The following is a 21562-nucleotide window of genomic DNA, read 5'->3' as shown; positions in this document are numbered from 1 at the left end:
TCACTAATTTAGAAATAAAATCTGCACCAAAATATGAGGAAATTGAAGCAAGTAAGGTTAGTGTGAAAAGAATTACACACCTGACTGAGTTAGATTTATTTCAGGTACTATGCTTGGCTCATTCAGCAAGTCAAATCTCAAACACAGCAGATACCACCATTAGCGGTCAATGCTAACATCATCAGGAATAAGACAAATCAGATGTAGATCCCATGTTAGGATGCAAGGAGAAGATCCACAGGACCACTTCTGTGATACACTTGTCAAAACACACAGGATCTAAATCTGAATGAACAGAAAAAATCAAAAGAGTTAGGCAAACTTTTTGTCTCCAGGAAGAAAGAGCCATATAAATCTGTGCTGAAAATTAAAATTACATAAGTCTGATGGCACTGTAAGAATTGTAACACCTCCAAACATTGACAATGACCACAGTACCTGAACCAAAATGATGTCTGTCTAAATGTAAATTTATCATTATGTATAGTGATGAAAATGGTAAAAGACGAATGAGAAATCAAGTAACTTCACTAAAGTATGCATGAAAACTTGAGTGTTTGGTTATGAAAGAGCTCACACTTTGACAGTTTGAGGATATAAAATTGGCTTTCATTGGCAAGATCCAATTAAAAGTCTTTCACATCATATAATTTAAAAAAAAATTGGCATATATTGTTGAGATGCCTTCCAAAGAATATATTCATTTAGACTTGACTCATTAATGTATCCTAGAGGAGAAACTCTTCTAGAGGACTGTATCCAGCAGCACCTGGAAATAAAAGTAAAGAATTATATTCTTTACCTAAAAGATTTTGTAGGAAATAAGTGTAAGCTAGTAAGAAAGAGGCAAGAACTTTATTGGTGTTAATAAGAATGATAAATATATATGTAAACAGGCAATACAAAACTCGTATTGCAATATTAATATTATATTATCATATTATTATTATTATATTAAATATTATTGTCCATAGTTGCACATTAAATTAATTATCATTGTGGTTCAGCATCTGGTTTTCTCAGCTCCCTTCACTCATTCAACAACCACATGCGAAGGAACTATGACAAGCACTGGAAGGACAAGGTGAAGATGACACAGTCCACATGACCGACCTCAACAATCGTATACTGTAATATGCAAAGAGGAGAAGCAGGGAACACCCTGCAGAGTCAGAGAGACCATAACAAGTATAAAATGGGCACTCTTTTAACACAGACAAGGGCCATCTGTCCAAGTTTTCTATCAGTAGAGTACACTTTTTGGTAGGGGTGATACATAACTTGATAGCTGAGGGACAATTATCAGATAGAGGGAAGAAGTAAAGGAAAACAGGTGGCAGTGAGGAGGGACATTGTGGAATTCTAAGTAGTCTAGTTTTTGAGATGCTAGAACAGAGGGGCAGTGTAGGGTATGTGGCAAGATATGAAGTTGAAAAAATTGACAAGAACCACATTGATGTGGGTGATGTTTCCATGCTAAGAAATATGGAACTTTTTCTGAGGGCAAAAGTATGCCAGTGAAAAAGTAGATGATGGATTTAAAAGGTCACAGGTCAAGTGACTGCTTATGAACTATAATTGCTTGGCTTAGTGTCACTAGATGAGTTTGGGGGTTTTGGCCTTAAATCATTATCATAAACGTAGAAAGCTGATGATGCCTTCGTTTTCTGAGAATAGTTCCAGTGTGCTGCCTGACACATGAATAGGTTCATAGGGATGGTAGAGTGAATAAAGTGCAGATCCAGAAAATAACAAAACAAAACATAAATTTCATGAGATTTCTCTGAAGCTATGGAATATGATAATGAAATCATGAAGCATAAGTATACTGTTCAGTATGAATGTTAGTGTTTTCACATCTTTCACTAGATTCATGTAAGAGGAAATATTTAATGTAGTATCTATTAACCAAATAATAGAGAGGGATGCCACTTCTTACTTACAGCTGATTTCAGAAATCAAATCATTACTCTCAATTTAATTCATAAAATTTGGCAGCATACCTACTTCTAGTCCTGAAGTTATTTCTTCCAACTCCTGCTGCATCTGAAATAAGTCAAATATTATTTATAATCTTCAGGTAAACCAGAGACATTTTCATGGCATTGCTAGAGAGACTAGACTTAACTTGAGGATTGCTTAAATAGAGAAATAATCACATAATAAAATAAAATTCCTATTTATTTCACATTTAGATAACAGAATGTGTATGTGTGATGCTGTCTACAATCATCTAATAAAAAAGTACAATTAATATTGGTCTACTGAATATACATGACTTCAAAAAGGGTGACATTTTCTCTTATCAGTACAAAGGTTGGACAATTCAAATCACATTTTCACATGAATGTGTTACTTTGAAATTCTTAGGAAAACTCTACCCTTTATAAAACATGATGAGGTTTTTTCACTGTAATTGATTTTTCCTTAAAATAAAATTTTTATTTTCCACTTCTAATAAAACTAAAATATTAAAGTATGTTCTATGCTACTAACATTTTAGCACAGAATCATGAATACACATATGAAGAAAATGGCACTGTCATAATGTCATGTGAATATTCTACTGGCTAAGATTAGGTAAAAATATTGTGCTGCCTGTCTTATGACTGACATTTTGTCATATGAACACTAAGATCTCCCAAAATTTGCTTGAAATAAGGATAAATATAGGTTAGAGCCAGTTTTCAAACTTAGTTTCTTTGATTCACGATGTTCTAGAATTAGAAAAGAGGTCAAAAATATATAGCTCATGAATTGTAATTTTTATTTCTTTTCAGAAATTAGTACCAGGTTTTGGAAACATCTGGCTGCTTATAGCTGCAATTTTTAGTTATTTCTAAAAATGTGTGAAAACATTTCTAACTATTAATGTATTGTAAATGTTCTCATATAGAGGATTCTTGTTTAACTCCTTTGTATAAAAGGTATTCTCCCTCTAAATGCCCAAAACGGGGCCTGAAAGAGTATATTCAAGCTAATAAATATATTGTCGTGATAATCATAATATGACATCTGATGCCTTCACAAATGTCTGACTAACACTTTTCCCAGTATTTTGAGAGACTGTTTTCAAGAACACTTTTGTGAGAACACCACCATAGAAAGGCATGAACAAATGAATAATCTGATAACAGTATTACCAGCCAGGTGTTGTAAAAGTACAACTCAATACCAGATAAAGGGAGAAGGCTTTATCAACAGAATCTTACGTTACCATTAATAAACACTATGTAAAATGTACATCGTAACGTGACTTGAACTAAGGGCCTATTAATGTAATTATCTTTTCCCAGGTTACATATGAAAGCTCAGAAGGGAAAGGGAAGGACCCAGATCCCAGGAAGGGAGCTGCTCTGGGAGGGGCACCCAGAGGCTTAGGAAAAGGGTCTGGAGTATTGATGCTTCTAGTTTTGTCCTGGCTGGTGGGAGGCTTGAGTGATTTTATCTATATTGACAAGTGAGACTGTCAAATATTAAATGATGTTTTAAAAGACTCTTTCATTTTATTCTTACTTTCCCCTTAAATCACACATTTTCCTCATATTTCCCTTACTAGAAATTCAGAATTGTTGTCACCAGTTGAAGGGCAATACAGTGCCTGGCACAGATTATAGAAGGAAAAAAGACAGCAAAATGTCTTGATAGATTTTCCATCTTAGTCATCAATCATTCAAGTGATGGCAAGATAGAGAGACAAAAGTGAATGCCATTTTAAAAGTTCAAGTACATGCCTCATTTAACTAAAAAGTGCTGTGCAATTGCCCACCAATAGGCAAATTTTACAAAACTTGAGATTAAAAGGCTGTAATTACCTTAGCAATTAAACATGTACTTTTATGTAAGGAAATGACAAATCTTTTAATTTAAAAAGAGAAGTTAATCTTTGTAGTACTACAGGTTTATTTAATTCATAAAACTTACCTCTCTTGGACTGCTATAAATAATAAATATCCAGATGTGGTTAAGTGTTTGGATGCCAATCATTCCCTTGTGACTAAGGGTGGAAACTTTGAGATGGTAGAGGAAAACTTCAAAAGTGTTATGAACCACAACCACAGCCAAACTAAAATCAATTGGAAGGAAGCCAAAGGACCTCTCAATATACTTCCTGTTATTACAGAAAATTCAATCTCTAACATCTAACTTAAATGCAGCCTTTAAACAAATCTAAAATGTGTCATTTTACTTACATGTATTGAATAACATTACTATCTGGGTATCTCTTGAAAATGAGAGCTGCAGGGAATTTAAGAAAATAGAAAACTTTCTCTTTCCTCTCTTTATTAACTCAGATAATTATAACCATTACTAATCATGCATAGGTCATTTAAACAACTCAGTATTTCACCAAACTAAAAACAGTAATTATATCAGAAATCTGAAACCCAAAGGAAAGAAGATCATATAACTAACCTCACTCAAGTTATTCTTCAAGCTGGTATCTAAAGTCCATGGGCAGGAAGAAGAAAACAGTGAGTATTCTCTTCCAGGAAATTCTCTGTGAAGACCTAACCCATCAACAACAGTTCCAGCAGAAGCTGACTCTGTGCTCATTGTACAAGGGCCAGAGAAACTTCTGGTCTCCTGTGTCTCTGCAACAAGACTGCTACTGAACGCTGCTGGCCTCTCAGTAGCTCTGTGAAGATTGCAAAAAGACAAATGTTTAGTATTTCATTTTTTCTTAAATGATTCCTAAATGATTAAATTTTCAAAAAGTGACCATAAGAGTAAATGGAACTTCCCAGTAAATAGTGTTTTAACTTTGAAGATGTGTCAAAGCATGCCTACTCTGTGCAGTTACGCTTTCACAATTGTTCCAAAGAAGTGAATGTGTGTGTGTGTGTGTGTGTGTGTGTGTGTGTGTGTGTGTATATATATATACATATATATATATATATATATATATATATATATATATATATATATTCCTAGGGGAATTGCTAAAAAAGAAGTAATTTAAATAAAGTAAGGAGGGTAGAGAAATGTCTATCAATGATGCAACAATGTATGGCTTAACAAGTAATAATTGCTGCCTTCTGCAATGGATCTATTTATAAGATTCTTGTGGATGCCATAAGAAACACTTGTATTGAAAGGAATAGTAAGTGAAAATGAACAATGTGAATTTATCAGTTTGGTGCAATATAATGGCTATTTCACTATGTACAAATATATCAAAACATCATTTTATACTCCTTAAATACACACAACAAAATGATTATCCCTATAAAAAGGTAGATTAGTAGTATTCCATAGTTACATATCTGAAATTTTACTAATCCACTCATGTATTGATGTGCATTTGGGTTATTTCCACATCTTTGCAATTGTGAATTGTGCTGCTATAAACATTGGAGTGCAGATGTCTTTATGAAAGAATGTCTTTTTGTTTGTTTCTTTGTTTTCTGAGACAAAGTCTCACTCTGTTGCCCAGGCTAGAGTGCCAAGGCATCAGCCTAGCTCGCAGCAACCTCAAACGCTTGGGCTGAAGCAATCCTTCTGCCTCAGCCTCCTGAATAGCTGGGACAACAGGCATGTGCCACCATGTCTGGCTAATTTTTTCTGTCTATGTTTAGTTGTCCAGATAATTTCTTTGTGTTTTTAGTAGAGACAGGGTCTTGCTCTCACTCAGGCTATTGCTCAGTCTCGAACTTCTGAGCTCAAATGATCCACCTGCCCTGGTCTCCCAGAGTCCTAGCATTACAGGTGGAAGCCACCATGCCTGGCCCTAGAACATCTTTTTTTCCTTTGTTTAGATGCCCAGTAGTGGGATTACTGGCTCAAATGGTATTTCTACTTTTAGCTCTTTGAGGTATCTCCAAATTACTTTCCACAGGGGTTGTGCTAATTGGCAGTCCCACCAGCAGTGTAAAAAGTGTTCCTATCTCTCCGTATCCAGGCCAGCATTTGTTGTTTTGGAACTTTTTGATAAGGGCCATTCTCACTGGAGTTAGGTGATATCTCGTTGTAGTTTTGAGTTGCATTTGCCTAATGAGTAGAAATATTGAGCACTTTTTTATATTTGCTGGCCATTATTCTGTCTTCTTTTGAAAAGTTTCTGTTCCTGTCCTTTGCCCATGTATTGATGGGGTTGATTGTTTCTTGTTGTTTTCTTAAGTTCTATATAGATTCTTATTATCAGCCCTTTATCAGATGTGTAGAAAGCAAATATTTTCTCCCATTCTGCAGGTTGTCTATTCACGCTAATGATAGTTTCCTTGGCTGTGCAAAAGTTTTTTAATTTGATCAGGTCCCATTTGTTTATTTTTGTTGATGCTGTGATTGCTTTGGGGTTCTTCTTCATAAATTTTTTGCCTAGGCTGATGTCTGAAAGAGCCTTGCACCTCTTATATTATCCTGGACAGAGATTGAGCCTGTCCTTTGATGTGAGGTATCACAAGGGTTGAAAACATGCACCACATGTACTCGCCATCAAATTGGTACTAACTGACCAACACTATGGTGTTCACATGGTAGTAATACTGAGTGGGTGCTGGTCAGGGGGAAGGGTAGAGGGTAAACCCACAACTAATGGAAGCAGAGCACACTGTATGGGGAAGGGACATGCTTGTAGCCCAAGCTTGGGCAGGGCAAACAGCATTGTATGCAACCGTTAGGTTTATTACAGGTAGAAACCCAAAAAGGATGTATAGGACAGAATGTGGTTAATGCAAAGCTTAGGCTCATAAAACAATAGCCACAGCAGTCTGGGGAGACCCCGGACTTTGTAGATCAGACAGCTGCAGCCAGCATTCCTTCCCGCTCCCTCCCTGATGGAGACCAAGGCTATCCCTCCCTAGGTCTCCTGATGAGGACTATGCCAGAACAGAAGGATGGATGCGACTGGGGAAAGGGGCCATAGGACTTGGTCATTTTAAGAAAAATGTACTACAAACAACTGTTGTGCCCACTGTCCTCTGCTGCCCACAGCAGGAAGCAATTCTCCACCTGCCAGTGTGGCCCAGAAACAAAGAACTGAACACAGCTGGTGGGAGGGGGTCGGCTATCCCGGTTTATAAAAAACCTGATTGAACTCCCTTCTGTGTTGACACTTCTGACTCAGCCCACCCACACCCGGGTGAATAAACCAGCCACATTGCTCTCACATAACCTGTGTGTGAAATGTGTCCTTTAGGTCATTCATTCACCCTTTCAGTAACCAAAATGTTTGTACCCCCATAACACCCTGAATAAATAAAAAAAAAAGAAAATGTAGAAATTATTATTTTTGGTAAACCAATATAAACAAGATAATTTACTGAGTGCCAGAATGCACCAAAAGTAGTTGCAGTACTTGGCTATTTGGTTCGGGCTGTAGTCTTCCAAAAAGGAGTCAAACTCATTAATATTTTCATTTAGGGGGATGGTGACAAGCAGTTTTATGACAGTATCCCTCTCTAAATCATAAAGCTTCCAAAATACTTAGCTCAAGGACTATCAGGTCAGGTTAACTACGTGAGACTATTAAGGAGAAACAAAGCCAGATAAAACAAGAAAAGAGGGAGAGATGTAAACTGTTCTGCACTCCCATTTTAAAGGCAAGTTTATTTATTAATATAATTTTCCAAAATTATATTATCTAGCTAGCTTTCACTTCCCACTAATTTCATGAACCTGTCTTAGTAAAAGGCGTGCTTTCAAGGCAAATTAATGATCTTAACTTATTTTCCATTCCATATTTTGACTTACATTTTTAGTTTCTTTGGCAAGTATTTTCTGTCTTCTAACTCTAATTGATAGAAGTGTTTATATTTTTCCAGTTCAATACAATGAAAATCTTCTGGAGCAGTTGTCATATTGGAGATTTGGGATTCAAGATTATTCATTCTGAATTCCCTCTGACTGCTTACTGCAGCCAGATGATTCTCTCTCAACTGTCGTCTGTATTCTTCCGATGCTGCTTGTGCCTGAAACAAATTAAAAGGATACATTTTTAGCAGTGACAACCTAAACAATTCTTGCATATTTGTTTCCTTCACTTTTGAATCAGACGGTGATTTTATTTGATTTTGCTTTATCTTAGTTTTTAGAGAAAGTATCTCCCTGTCACACAGGCTGGAGTGCAGTGGCCCAGTCGCAGTTCACGGCAGCCTCCAATTCTTGGGCCCAAGCGATCCTCCTGCCTCTACATCCCGACTAGCTGGGACTGCAGATGTGCACCACCATGTCTGGCACATTTTATTATTTTTGGAGAGACGGGGTCTCATTATGATGCCAAGGTTGGTGTCGAACTCCTGTTCTCAAGTGATACTCCCATCTCCACCACCCAAAGTGCTGGCAGGCATAAGCCACCACACCCATCCTCAGAGAGCAATTTTAAATACATGACAAAAGAAGATGAGGTTTAAAATATTTATCAGCAATTATCAACTAAATCGATCATTCAATTTGGGTTTTAAAAAATTGAATCATTCATAAATTAGTACTCAAGGAATCTAATAATCTAAAGAATAGAAATAATTTACAATTTTAAAAACTGAACATTGTAACACAAGTACAATTCAAGAGTATGGTAGAATTTCTAAATCCCATTTTTTTTTTCTTTTCCTAGTACTATTGTTTTATGCTAACTGCATGCTAACTGGCCTAAATATACAAATGATTCTCTAAGGTGCATCACTACTCTCAAAGATCGATTTAGTTGTAATGATGATAGAAACTGAAAAAGTTAAAGGGAGAAACAAACGCCACCCTCATTCTAGAAATCTACAAAACCAATTGCTAAAAGTGTAGTAGAAAAAACACACACAATGTACATATGACAATATAATCTGCAGGGAAATGAATGCAAGTGCAGTTCACACTTAACTAACCTGTAAAAATAGGTTGACTTCTCTTAATTTTTCTGCAATAAACTGTGTGGCTGTTTCTTGAATTTCCTGCTTCTACTGTTGAACCTGACCACGGTCTACCATGTTCTGTTCCAACCTAAGTGCCCGTCAATTCATGACTGGATTACTAAAATTTGGTATATGTATACAAAGAATATTACACAATTGTGTATGACAATAAGAAATGACAGTGGTCTAGCACCACTTATACTTTTCCTGGATTGAGCTTGAGCCCATTATCCACAATAAGGTATCACAGGATCAGAGGAATAGCCTCCACATGTACTCACCATCAAATTGGCACTGACTGATCAACACTATGGCGCTCACACGGTAGTAATATTCTCCAGGAATTAGGGGTTTGGGGAGGGCATAAACTCACAACTAATGGACATGGTGAGCATGGTAGAGGGGAAGAGCGTGCTTCTAAACCCTGCCTGGGTGAGGCAAAGACATAAAATATAACCAAAACGTGTGTACCCTCATAATATCCTGAAATAAAATATAAATTTAAAAAAAGTATTTTTTATGTATAACTTTTATTAGCTGGAAACAAGGTATGTTTCTAGCCTGATATTGCAAATACATTTATCATCTAGATATGTTTATATTCAACTAGATTCAACATATGGTCACAAACAAAGATTACTTTAAATTTTCTTTCAGGAACTTTGAAAAAGATTTATGTTTCTTGATACTTACTTCTAGCAGACGGGTTTGCTTTCCGTTCTCAGCTAGAAGGTTTTTCACAGTATCTTGAAATTGCTCTCGCATATTCATCAGTGTCTCCTCTTTATGCTCTGCTCTGCTGTGAGCGTACACCAGTTGCTCTCGAAGCAACATATTTCCTCTTTCTAGTTCAGATATTCTCTCCTCTAGATATTCCTGTTGTCCAATGTATTTCTTCACGTGATATTGTTCATTTTCATACATTTGATTGATCTTTTCCATTTGACATTCTGTTTGGTAGAGGTGTCTTTGGACACATTCCAAAGACAGAGTCTTATCTCTCAGAACATTTCTTGTGCTATGGAGCTCATCTTCCAGGCTACCGATTTGACTTTGAGCCTTAGAACAGTTTTGACCAAAAATCTCATGGTTTTCTTTGAGATCAGACACAGGTACATTTATTTCATTCCGTAAGCAAAACCACTCATGTCCTGCTCTCTGGAAAGACATTTCGACGTCTCTTCCTGACATCAGAATTTGATCAACGTATTGATCATGTATTGCAGCAGTCAGTCTAGAACTGCAGGATTCAAGTTCTGCTTGCAGTTGTTCCTTGCTCTCTTTTTCATTTTGTAGTTGAGCATTTAGCAAGGCATTCTCACATGCCAGAGCATTAAGCTGGTCACTATACTGAGATACTGTGTCTGTTAACTTTTCCACATTCTTTTTCATGGTCATTTGAAGGTTCTCATTCACTTCTTCCACAATTTTAATGTGGTTGATATACTTATTTTCTTTTTCCTCATTCTGATATTTTATTGTGGCTATTTCCATTTGTAGCATGGCTATTTCTTCATGCAACATGTCATTTGTACGCATGAGAAATCGTTCTTTTTCATAACTCTGACAAATCTAAGTACAACAAAGGGAACTTTTAGTTAGCACTCAATGAAATGACATATGATTTCTTCTTAAAATAAAGGAGAACCTATCCATTTATACATTGAAAATGATGCAATAAGAGGATATCCAACTGGAAATAGAAGATGGATCAAAACCTCACACTGTATAATAGAGCATAAATTCTCAAAACATCAAACATTCATTTCTGGAAAATGAATCCATGAAAGGAAAAAGGAAACCATTAGAGAATTTTTAAGAATCTCAGAATTGGAAAAGCCTTTCCCTGAATTACAACAAAATCAAAGGCATAAGAAGAAAGATTTATAGATTTGACTACATTAAAAAATTGGGTTTACACTGTAACAGCTAACCTCTGCGTTACCCATAGGAAGAGACTTAGCTTTGCATATATTTGGACAGATAAAATTTCCTTATAGATATTCTACCTTCCTAGCTATTTGTAGTCAGTGTGTATGGTACATTGGTGGACAAATGATGTATCTAGGCTTTGTCCTACACCATTTCTACATACATCAACAAACTCATTTAGTTATCACAGTTCTGAAAAGGAGAGGTTAACAATGTAGGCAAGCTGTGGAATTTCCCCCAGGTCTTCTGATTCTACCTCTACCAAATCACAGTTACTTCTCTTGTGTAAGCATATAAACACAAAGGAAGCCTTTCATTTCAAAACACCAGCCATAACTAAGATAACATTGATTGAGCTCTTCTTAAGAAAATCATGAATTGCCATCACAATGGCTCTTATTTTCTCCTGGTTACAATGTTTGAAACCGTAATCAGTGTGAACAGGGGAAAATGCACTCAATCATTTTACTAGGAACAAAACACTTATCAAAAAATTCTCACTAAGTCTATGTTATGGCATACTATTGTTTGCAAAACCTCTTTGTACTGAAATAAGACACTACTTGGAGCAAATTGTAACTCCTCTCCACAGTGAGGAGCATGGCATCCCAAATATGGTCTCTGAACTGGCTGTCCTTTTCCTCCTTAACCATCAGTGCAAGTAATAAACTAACCTCTCCATTAATATATCAAGGGAATGGAATCACTTCCCAAAACTAGAACATCTATTCTTAGTAGCAAGGGATTTGAGATTATGAAAATACCATCAATTCCTACAGAAAACATTAAAAGCCTCTGATTTGGATGAGGCCATTGTGACTATAACTACTGGACTATAGCAGAGAAATGTAACTGAATTGAGAACAATATTTTATCCAATGGGCCAAAAATGCCACCACCATCACTGCCATACATGTATAAATACACAGACACGCAGCTTAAAATACTTTATACTTTCCAAGATGCATATAGTTTGTGTTTTACATATTAATATATACACATACAAGCACACACAAACACGTATGTGAAAATGACTAAAGAAAATACCTGAGATTCCATTTCCCTCAGAGTCATTTCTGTTTCAGTTTGTGTGTAAAGTTGATTGGCCAGAATCCAACCTTGTAATTGTCTGGCATTCCGCTCTCCATATAGCTGCCTCTGACTCTCGTTGTACTTTTCTGCAAGCTAGAGATATAGTAAAGTTTTTGGTCTAATAGCATCAGGGAAAAAAGTCCAAAAAGTTAATTAAGAGTATAACCTTTAACAAAGCTGTGAAAAGCAAGAGCTTATGGAAGACAAGGACTTTTTTGTCTCAAGAATTACTCCAATTTTAATTGAATAAATGACAGCTAAATTCATCAAAGAACAACAATTTTAAATACACACATATATAGTACTGTGAAAAAAAATTTACAGAACATTAAACTAGTTTCATTAGAGTTTCAAAGCTATAGACCTTACTGTAATATAAAAATGCCTAAATTAACATTTTTATTAGTGATTAAACTCAACTTTCCCTTCATTGCTCCATGCAGAACGCATATACTGAACACTTATCAGATGCCAATATTTATAATAAGGAATTTTAGCTAAAAATGCCATAATTCATTTTTAAGATAACATTTTTCTTGTGTTTTAATCCTACATAACATATATTTTACCAAATTGATGTAAGCAATATTGTTGACATAAAGTTAATCTGGGGAAAGGACATGGTTGAAGTTCTGACTCGGGGGTGGGGGGGGTGATGGGCGGGACATGGCAATATATATAACCTGGACTTTTATACTCACATAATAAGCTGAAATATAAAAAAAAATAGAAAGTTTTACCGAAGATCAATTTACCTCAGACAAATAGTTTCTTAATATATTCATTTCTGCATTCAGTGTTTTGACAGACTCTTCAGCTTGTTGTTTCATTTCAACTTCTTTCCTGCATTCCTCTTCCTTTTTTCTTATCTCTTCTCGAGTGTTTTCATATAACAGATCAGCATTTCTTCTCTTCTCTCCTTCTTCTTTTAAGGTACATCTGCAATTAAATACACTTATCTTTTAAAATTAGTTTTTTGTAGAAAATACAAAGTCCACTTTATGATCTGCCTCTTCATATGTTGGTCTATTATCCTAATAAAATTTCCATGCTCTTGAATATTTTTCCTACTTCTCAGGTTTTTAATTTCTCATTTCAGTCTCTTCCAAAGGATATAAAGAGTACTGATGAAAGAACTATCTGCTAACTGATAAGTTTGTGTTACTAGTACCTCTGGTAAATATTATGGAAAAGAATACTGGCAATGATCCACTAAAGATACAAGTTGAAAGTTTCCTTGTTTTCACACAGTCATAATTACCCCTCAATTAGGGCAGATCATTTCAAGTTAACTAAGTTTTAAAAAGTCACTGTTTATAAACAAGCTTAGACATTCAGTAGAAATAAATTGTCAACTTCATGACATATTGCAGGTATCCCTAACAATAATTTACCGTGTAGGAGAGCACCTTCCCATGTCTTTCACAGAACATGTATCTACAGATTACCATGATCCAGGAACAGCCTAAGGAGTCCAGTATCTATTACCCCACACCTTTTGCATTTCTTTGTTTAGTAACATGTTCAGTGTATCTTGCTCATTATTTTATATTTCATAAAAAATTTTAAAATCTGCTTTGGAACAAGAGAAGATCTAATATTTAATTAAATAACATAGGATAATATGTATTTTAACATAGAACTCTGAATTAACTTTATCTCTGTATGAGAGAGTGATGTTGAAGAAACAAATCCGTAATTATGTTCCATGTTACTTTTTGTTCCATGCATATTCAGAATAAAAGCATATAAAATTTTTAAAATTCATTCTGGGTTGAGAAAAATGGCCATTTCACATTCTGTTCAATTGTAAATTAATATGAAGTTTCTTGAGAAAAAAATATCAATATTGATCAAAGATCTTTCTTTAAAAGTTCCTATACTTTCACCAAAAATTCTACATTGAAGAAATTATTCAAAGTAAATAGTTAGAAATGTAGGAAAATATTTATATCAAAGCTGTTCCTTGTAGCATTGATTATAATACAGAAAATTTTAAAATTCAAAACATAATTTCTGGAATAATGAGATTTCCAAATTTTATACTTCTATGTAGCCATTAGCATTAAGAAGTAAAAGAATATGCATTTATTAGTAGACATATTCACAGTTTATAACTTACTGTCTTACTTTGAAGAATTTCACACTCTACAACATCACAGATTTTACCCCTGTTAAACCCCAGAATGGAAGTAGCAATTACTCAAATTCTCCTGTAGATCTTTAGTGTGAAGTAAACAGTACATGCAAACATTTCTTTAAAACTAGGATGTCATACCTCAAAGTAGAGAGTTCACATTCCCATACGGCTTTTTCATAATTTAACTGTGACATTATTTTTTTGGCTTCATAGAGCTCATCTTGCAGAACGCTAACCTCGTTTTCCATTTTTCCAATTTTTATTGTGAGTCTTTCACACTCATTACTTTTAAGTTCTACTAATCTTTGCTGGGAAAGAATGGCATCTTGCATTTTCAATAGGATAACAAAATCTGTATTAGGGAGAAAACAATAAAGATATAAAATACATGAGTACTTTTGGGATATAAAGGACTGCACATTTAACAGTCACTCATTCATACAATGAACAAATATATAGCGAGGGCCTGCAATGTGGAGGACCTTACACCCAGCTCTGAAGATAAAACAGATAAGACCTCTGTTCTTATTTAAATACTTTAAGTGTGGTCAGGAACAAAGACAATTATAAATTCAGATAGATGCTATAAGTAAAGAGAGTTCTATGAGCACTTAAGAAAAACTGATCTACACTGAGCCCAGCGAACTGTCTCTGAGGAAGGGATGGCAACACTGAAAAACAGAAGATGAAAGGAAGCAGTTGAGCAAAGGGAGAAGGAAAACATTCCAGCCACTCTACAGCCTGGGCTGAAGCTCCACTGCAATCTGCTTCCAGCCAAGTTGGAGGAACAGGTGCTGATTGACCTTCTTACTTGAAACAACCAGAACAAAATAGACAAGGCACATTAAACAACGATTTTCAGGACAGTGGACTTCAAGCAATGGAGACCATGATCCCCGAAAGAAAGGAAACAAGTGAGCTAAGCCTTATGAATGCCTCAGCTCTCTGCCTTGACAGACGTTCCAGGCCATGACTGAGGGAGGAAAAACCTCAGGTAGAGTCTCCCAGACTCCCCGAGTTGAGGTGATGAAGCTGAGAGTCTGGTAAAACCAAGGCAGAGAGAGATCACAGGACAGAACACTGGATAGGAGAGAATAGCACAGGGAAAGAAACCTGGAGACCTGCAGAGATCCCCTGTCGGGTATTTAGTAGAGTAACGAACAGTGCATGTGTGCTAGGAAACTACCTAAACCAAGGGTGGGGGGTGGGGAAAAGCTAAAAGAAATAGAGGAAACCATGCCTGGTGTTCACACAGAGCCAGGAAGAGTGGCCATTCCCATGAGCCAGGCTGGGAAAAAAATCATACTAGCAAAAAACAAGCAAATTAAAATTTTAAAAATATTTACAACTTCATCAAACAATGAAATACAGATAAAACTGGTAAAATCAAGAAAACCTATACACTGAAAACTATACAATATCACTGAAATAATTAAATTCCATTATATAATTGGAAAGATACCGTCTGGTGCCAGAACAATTGAATATCAATAACCAAAAATGAACTCAAAATGGAAACATAGATCCAAATATTAATATAAGCCCTAAAACTAGAAAACTTCCAGAAGAAAGCACAGTAGAAAGTCTTTGTGATCTTATGCTGGGCAAAGACATTTTAGACATGCTATGAAAATCAAAATCCATAATTGAACAAATAGATAAATTGGACTTCATTAAAACTATAAACTTCTTCTCTTTATAAGATACTACCAACAGAAAGAAAAGTTAAACCACAAACTGGGACAAAGTCCTTGCAGAAAAAAAAAAACAAAAACATTGTTAATAAAGTAAAAGTATCCAAAATATATTTTAAAAAACCTCCAAAAAGATAGTTCACAAAGAAGTCATACAGATGGCAAGTAAGCATATGGGAAGATGCTCAAGGTTATTAGTTATTAGGATAATGTATATTGAAACCATTATGATATGCACAATACACACCCACCAGAATGCCTAAAATTTAAAAATTCTAAAAAATGGCACAACATGGTGTTTGTGGCAATACAGCGCAACCGGAACTGTCAGATACTGCTGATGGCAATGAAAAACTGTACAAATACTTTGGAAAACAATTGAGTAGTTTCTTAATAAAGGAATATAAAGGGGCATGAGGAGACTTTTGTGAGTGATGGATGTTAACTATCTTGACAGTGGTGATGGTTTAATGTCTCCATATGTGTCCAAAATTATCAAAATGTATTTTTTATCTATGTCTTTATCATATATTAATTATGCTTCATGAAAGCCATTGATTAGAGCGACAAGCATCTAAGATGGTGGCTGGAACACAGAGAGAAAGAAGGGTAGAAAATTATGCAGTATAATGCTGGAGAATTGAGATCTTTAACCTTATAGCAATGAAAGGTGATAGCTGCGTTTTAAGCAAGGGAGGACCATGATGAGATCTGGAGTTTTCAAAATATATAATTATGGTTGAAGAGTAGACCACAGTTTGGGCAGCTAGGGTAGAAGGGAAAACAGTTTTAAGTGTATTCCAATATTCTAGGTGGGAGTTAATGGCAACCTGCCCTTGGCTATAGGTAGGAGGAGAAGCAGAGTCAACAAAAAGACTGGGCATGCCATTCACACAGAGAAAAACACAGTGGAATTATCATAACTCTTCAGCTGACAGTGCACAATATACATTAGTTCTAATTGTACATTAACATAAAGTATATTTCTGGGATGAACTCGTGACTATAGCACATCAGTGCTGGATGGTGCCGTGCTAAGCAATGGGTACATATATGTTACTTAGGATATGTAAGAAGGTCTTACATTTATACAATGGTTCTACCTTTACAATACATTCCAAGCTGTTCAACAAGCAAGATAAAATGCTGATAGTAAGAGGAAGGCAACTCACAATCCTCTGGGGCTGTTGCAGATGACCAAGTTAAGTCATCATGGTCACTCATAGACTGTATTTGTTCTTTCACCTACAAAATAAATAACACTGCTTCAATATGTCTCCAAATACTCATAGCATAAAAAAATGTACAGAAGTGCTAGTTATCCAACTTTTATATGAATAAAATCATAGGTTCTTCTAAAAGAAAGGGATTTTTGTTCGAAGGATACCTTTATCGATGCCTACTGCTTCTTACCACTTTTTCAAAGCAAATGACTTTACAACAAAATGTCCACTATTTTCTTATTTTATGTTGTATAATACATATTCTAACAATATTTTTGATAATTTATTTTTAAATACCTTGTTCTTTTCATTAGGTGTTTTCTTTGCAGGCCTGGAAAAACACAAACAATTTCTTTCAGAGAAACAATAAATATATGAAATACAAAGAATAGCTAAAACTTTTGTATATATAAATGTCTAATTTTTATATGATAAAATTCATATGTAAATTTATTTCTCCTCTTCAAAATGTTACAGGTAATTATATTTACAGGCAATATAAAATATAATAATTTTTACAAGGAAGTTTAAATGATAGAAAGTAATATGAAGAGATACAGAAAATATATTAATAATATCATAACAAAGAATTAAATTTAGATCAAGCTTTCTGACATTCAAAACAAAAGGAAACACATCTTAGCTACATTATTTGATAGAAAGAAATCTATCAGGGTATTTTTATTGTGATTATTCTCCTTTTCACTAAAAACAAGCTTTTACTGGCACTGAAACCTATTTGGGAAATCATACTTATGTCCTTATATGAGGGAAACGTTTTTCTCATGATGGTATTAGCTAGCTCATTCCGAACTTATTATGCAGATACTATGCATTATTTTAAGCACTGTGCATGTGGTAAACTCATTTTTGTCCTCACCATAATCCTGTGAGGTAGGTGACACATTAGGTATTTTATAAAGGAAGAAGCTAAGCACAGAAAGGCCACAGAACTTGCTCAAGCCCATAAAGCTTGTCCGTAGCAGACCCAGCATTCAAACCCAGGTTTCTGACTCCAAAGCATGGGTTTCCCCATGTGATGTGAAAGTAACATTTATTTTTAAGTGTTTTAAGTGAGATGATAGCAGAGGAAACAATATTATCATTCCATTTCTTTCCAAAATCATACATAATAACTTCTAAACCTTACAAATGTTTTCTTAAAAGGTTTTATACTCAACCAATTTTGGAAACATATTTTAATAAACTAAACATTTATTTTTTCTACAGAACGTCATCAGCAAGCATTCATTTATCTATTCAACTGTTCATTCATGCATTCAACAAATACTTATTCAGCATGTAATACATGTGAATGACATTGTTGGTACAATGAAACTTTATTTTATACTTTAGAACTTTATAATCCAGAAGTAATAATCTGTGGTAGATCATAATAGTTTGCTTTTTTATTGTACATGAAGAAAGCCCTCCCCACAATCTAAATAATTATAAAGTTGACACATATACCTGATACTTTAGAGCACCTTACCAAATCATAGGTATTTATTATGCTACTGGCAAAGGTACTGTAATATATACATGGTCAAAAAGGAATGTTTAAACTGTAATAAATATGCCTTAAGTGTCTGTGTGTTTTTACTACACTTTTTAAAAATCCTATCTATTACAGTTTAATTTTTAAGTCATCATTGGCATCTTTAATTCAATTAGAAAATTTCATTTCTGAACCAGTTCTGAAGAAATAACATCCTACTATAAAATCATACATGAATAGAACTTCTAAGGACAATTAGTTTACTACAAATGCTTAAAACGTAATGTATGAAGGTTTCTAGTGCTCAGACATGTAAACAAAATTAAATTTCCTTCTCTACTTGGTCATTCCCAACAGCATACAAATATATTCTCTAAAAGCTTCTAATTTAAAATAAAGAAATAAAACTCCCTTGAATCCCACATTCTTCTTCAGTTATTACCCATTTCTCCATTGCCTTTCCCAGGAAAATGTCACTCAAGAGCTGTCCATGCTGTCCACTACAGTCAGGGTTCCATGGTAACCATTTATTGAAACTGCTCCTTTCTTGAGCTACTTCACTTAGGACAATGGTCTCTAGTTCCATCCACTCTATAATAAATTACAACTAACTAAGGGGCACACACAGACACACAGGGAACTAAAAGTCATTGGAAATCAAACAGGGGGAAATAGGGAAAGGGGCACAGACCGCCCTGAAGGGTATACTGAACACTGCTCAGAGGATACAGGCACACTCACAGCCCTGACTCAAGTTTTACAAAACCCACCCATGTAACGAAAACATTTGTACTCTCTTAATATTTTGAAATGAAAAATAATAATACTTAGCTTAAAATACAAAAAAAAAAAAAAAGAAACTACTGCTCTACTCCTTGTCCAAGTTCACTTGTCCTCATCTTAATCAATCATTTCACAGCATGGATACAGTTGAGCATTCTCTAGTTTTGGCAGGCAACACTATTATATTTCCAGTAAAAGTAATCACTGCTGACATTCTTTTACAAGGACATAAAGGACTTATAGATTTTATGTTCCTTCATTCTATTTCACTTCAGGCGCTGTCATCATTCACACCTCCAGGTACTAAACTGGCCTGCGCATACACTGCTCATCACAGATTCGTTTGAGGTCTGTTTTTCATTTTCATTTTTCTTTACTTCCCTTATATGCAATGCAGGACCAGTACTTTAAAACAAACACATAAAAGAGATAATGTTTTCTAATAATTCTATTGACAATATATAAAAGGGAATTTTTTATAAACTTCTACATCTTCTCCATTTCAATTCACTTATTAATTTAAAAAAATATTATGAAGCACCAACAATATGCAAAGAAATACATATTCCTTGCTTCAAAAAAAAAGGTCAAATGCAATTATGATACAATGTGATACACAAGACTGAATCTTTTTGAAAAGTTCTACATGAGCCCAGGGAAGGCTTCACAGAACAGACAAAATACATAAAAGAAGCTCACCAGGCAAAAAGTAGGAGAAAGCCAACCAACTTAAGGAAAGAATGTGAGTACCAAGATGAGGCACAGGGTGTCTAGGTGTTTCTTAGGAACTTGAAAGGAAAAGTGTAAAATACATAGAAGCAAATGCTGAGAGGTGAACGCTACGCTGACCTTGAATCCTACACTGAAAGCTGGGAGCTCACTGCCTACAAGAAATGATTCTTAGGCATAGGAGCAATAATTAGATTTGTGCTATATTTTTGGTTTTCTGTTTAAATATGACAATGTTTCACTTCAAAAGTTATAAAATAGCATGAAGCACACATAACATGAATGTAAGAAATCGGCAAATATCTTAGGGGAAATCCTTACTTTTAGAATACCTATATATCGAAACTGAAAATTGGGATCAGAAGATGGCGGAGTGGAGGTGACCTCCTGGATTTGTGCTCCCAGAGAGGAAGGCGTGGATCTCCACCTGCCACAACGCTAGAGGATTGCTTCTCCACAGGAACGGCGGTGTGAACCCACGGAGAATCACCGTGGGACACGGGGAACAGGAAAAAACAGAGGCGAGTGAGAAATCAGACCGAGATAATTTGGAGAGTGCGAGATGGAAAACAGACAGCGGAGTGCGGGACGGCCGTGCCTGCCTCACCGGCGAGTGGGGCGGGTGCAGCCCCACAGCAGAGCGGCTTGATCTCCCCACTGACCCCCACATCCACTCGGTCAGGGATCTGGCTGAAATTGGTGCAGAATCACCGCGGGAGACGTGGAGCTCCGAGGACAGGTGACATAGGCAGGAGAGAGCTTGGACTCGGGCGGGTCTCCGTGGTGCCCTATCTCTTAAAGGGACAGACACGGACCTGCGCCGAGGCGAGGGGCCGCGAGCGTGAAATATTAAAGCGGGACTTTTTTGCTTTTTTCTCCCCGTACGGCAGCTCTCCGGCTGGGGAGCCGCTGCGGGCCCTGGCGCCTGCCGAGCTCTGAACGCTCTCGCGTGGTCGCCATCTCGGTTCCCACAGCTAAGCGGAAAGGACCTTGGACTCTGGCAGGCCTCTGCGGTGCCGGAGCCCTATCTCTTAAAGGGACAGACGCGGACCTGCACCGAGGCGAGGGGCCGCGAGCGTGAAATATTAAAGCGGGACATTTTTGCTTTTCTCTTCCCGTACGGCAGCTCTCTGGCTGGGGAGCCGCTGCGGGCCCTGGCGCCTGCCGAGCTCTGAACGCTTTCCCCTGGCGCCTGCGACCGACGGACGCGCGGTGGCCATCTCGGTTCCCACAGCTAAGCGGAAAGGACCTTGAACTCTGGCAGGCCTCCGCGGTGCCAGAGCCCTATCTCTTAAAGGGACAGAAGCGGACCTGCACCGAGGCGAGGGGCCCCGAGCCTGAAATATTAAAGTGGGATTTTTTTTTTTTTCTTTTTTTCTTTTTATCTCTCTCTTTCTTTCTTTCTTTCTTTCTCTTTTCTTTCTTGTTTTCTCTTTCTTCTTCTTGTTATTCATATTGTTTCTCTCCTTTTTTTTTTTTTCTTTTCTTTTTTCCTTTCTTTTTCTTTTCTCCTTTCCGGTGTCCCTCCAGCCCAGGAGCTACTGTAAACTCCTGAGTGCTCCAGACCCCCAGCTGTGATTCCTATCGGACCCTGAAAATTACCCCCCAGTGCCAGTGATCTGCGGGTG

At 36.2% G+C, this 21562-nt stretch overlaps 1 protein-coding gene across 1 annotated transcript in view; it reads right to left on the bottom strand.

Annotated features, from left to right (window-relative positions):
- The window catches only part of LOC123629265 (ankyrin repeat domain-containing protein 26-like), a 53248-nt gene that overhangs the window by 21125 nt on the left and 10561 nt on the right, over positions 1-21562 (bottom strand). The window contains exons 2-10 of the mRNA XM_045539099.1: positions 17222-17255; positions 16874-16946; positions 14146-14359; positions 12623-12806; positions 11823-11960; positions 9537-10415; positions 7693-7910; positions 4417-4639; positions 2004-2046 (exon numbers count right to left, since the gene is read on the bottom strand). Coding sequence (XP_045395055.1) covers positions 2004-2046; positions 4417-4639; positions 7693-7910; positions 9537-10415; positions 11823-11960; positions 12623-12806; positions 14146-14359; positions 16874-16946; positions 17222-17255 — 2006 coding nt within the window. The remainder of the gene's footprint in view (positions 1-2003; positions 2047-4416; positions 4640-7692; positions 7911-9536; positions 10416-11822; positions 11961-12622; positions 12807-14145; positions 14360-16873; positions 16947-17221; positions 17256-21562) is intronic.

This window comes from Lemur catta, unplaced genomic scaffold (genome assembly GCF_020740605.2).
Source record: "Lemur catta isolate mLemCat1 unplaced genomic scaffold, mLemCat1.pri scaffold_106_ctg1, whole genome shotgun sequence".
Classification (NCBI taxonomy): Eukaryota; Metazoa; Chordata; class Mammalia; order Primates; family Lemuridae; genus Lemur; species Lemur catta.
Note: the sequence above shows the minus strand (reverse complement) of the source record. Positions and strands in the feature narration are given on the sequence as shown.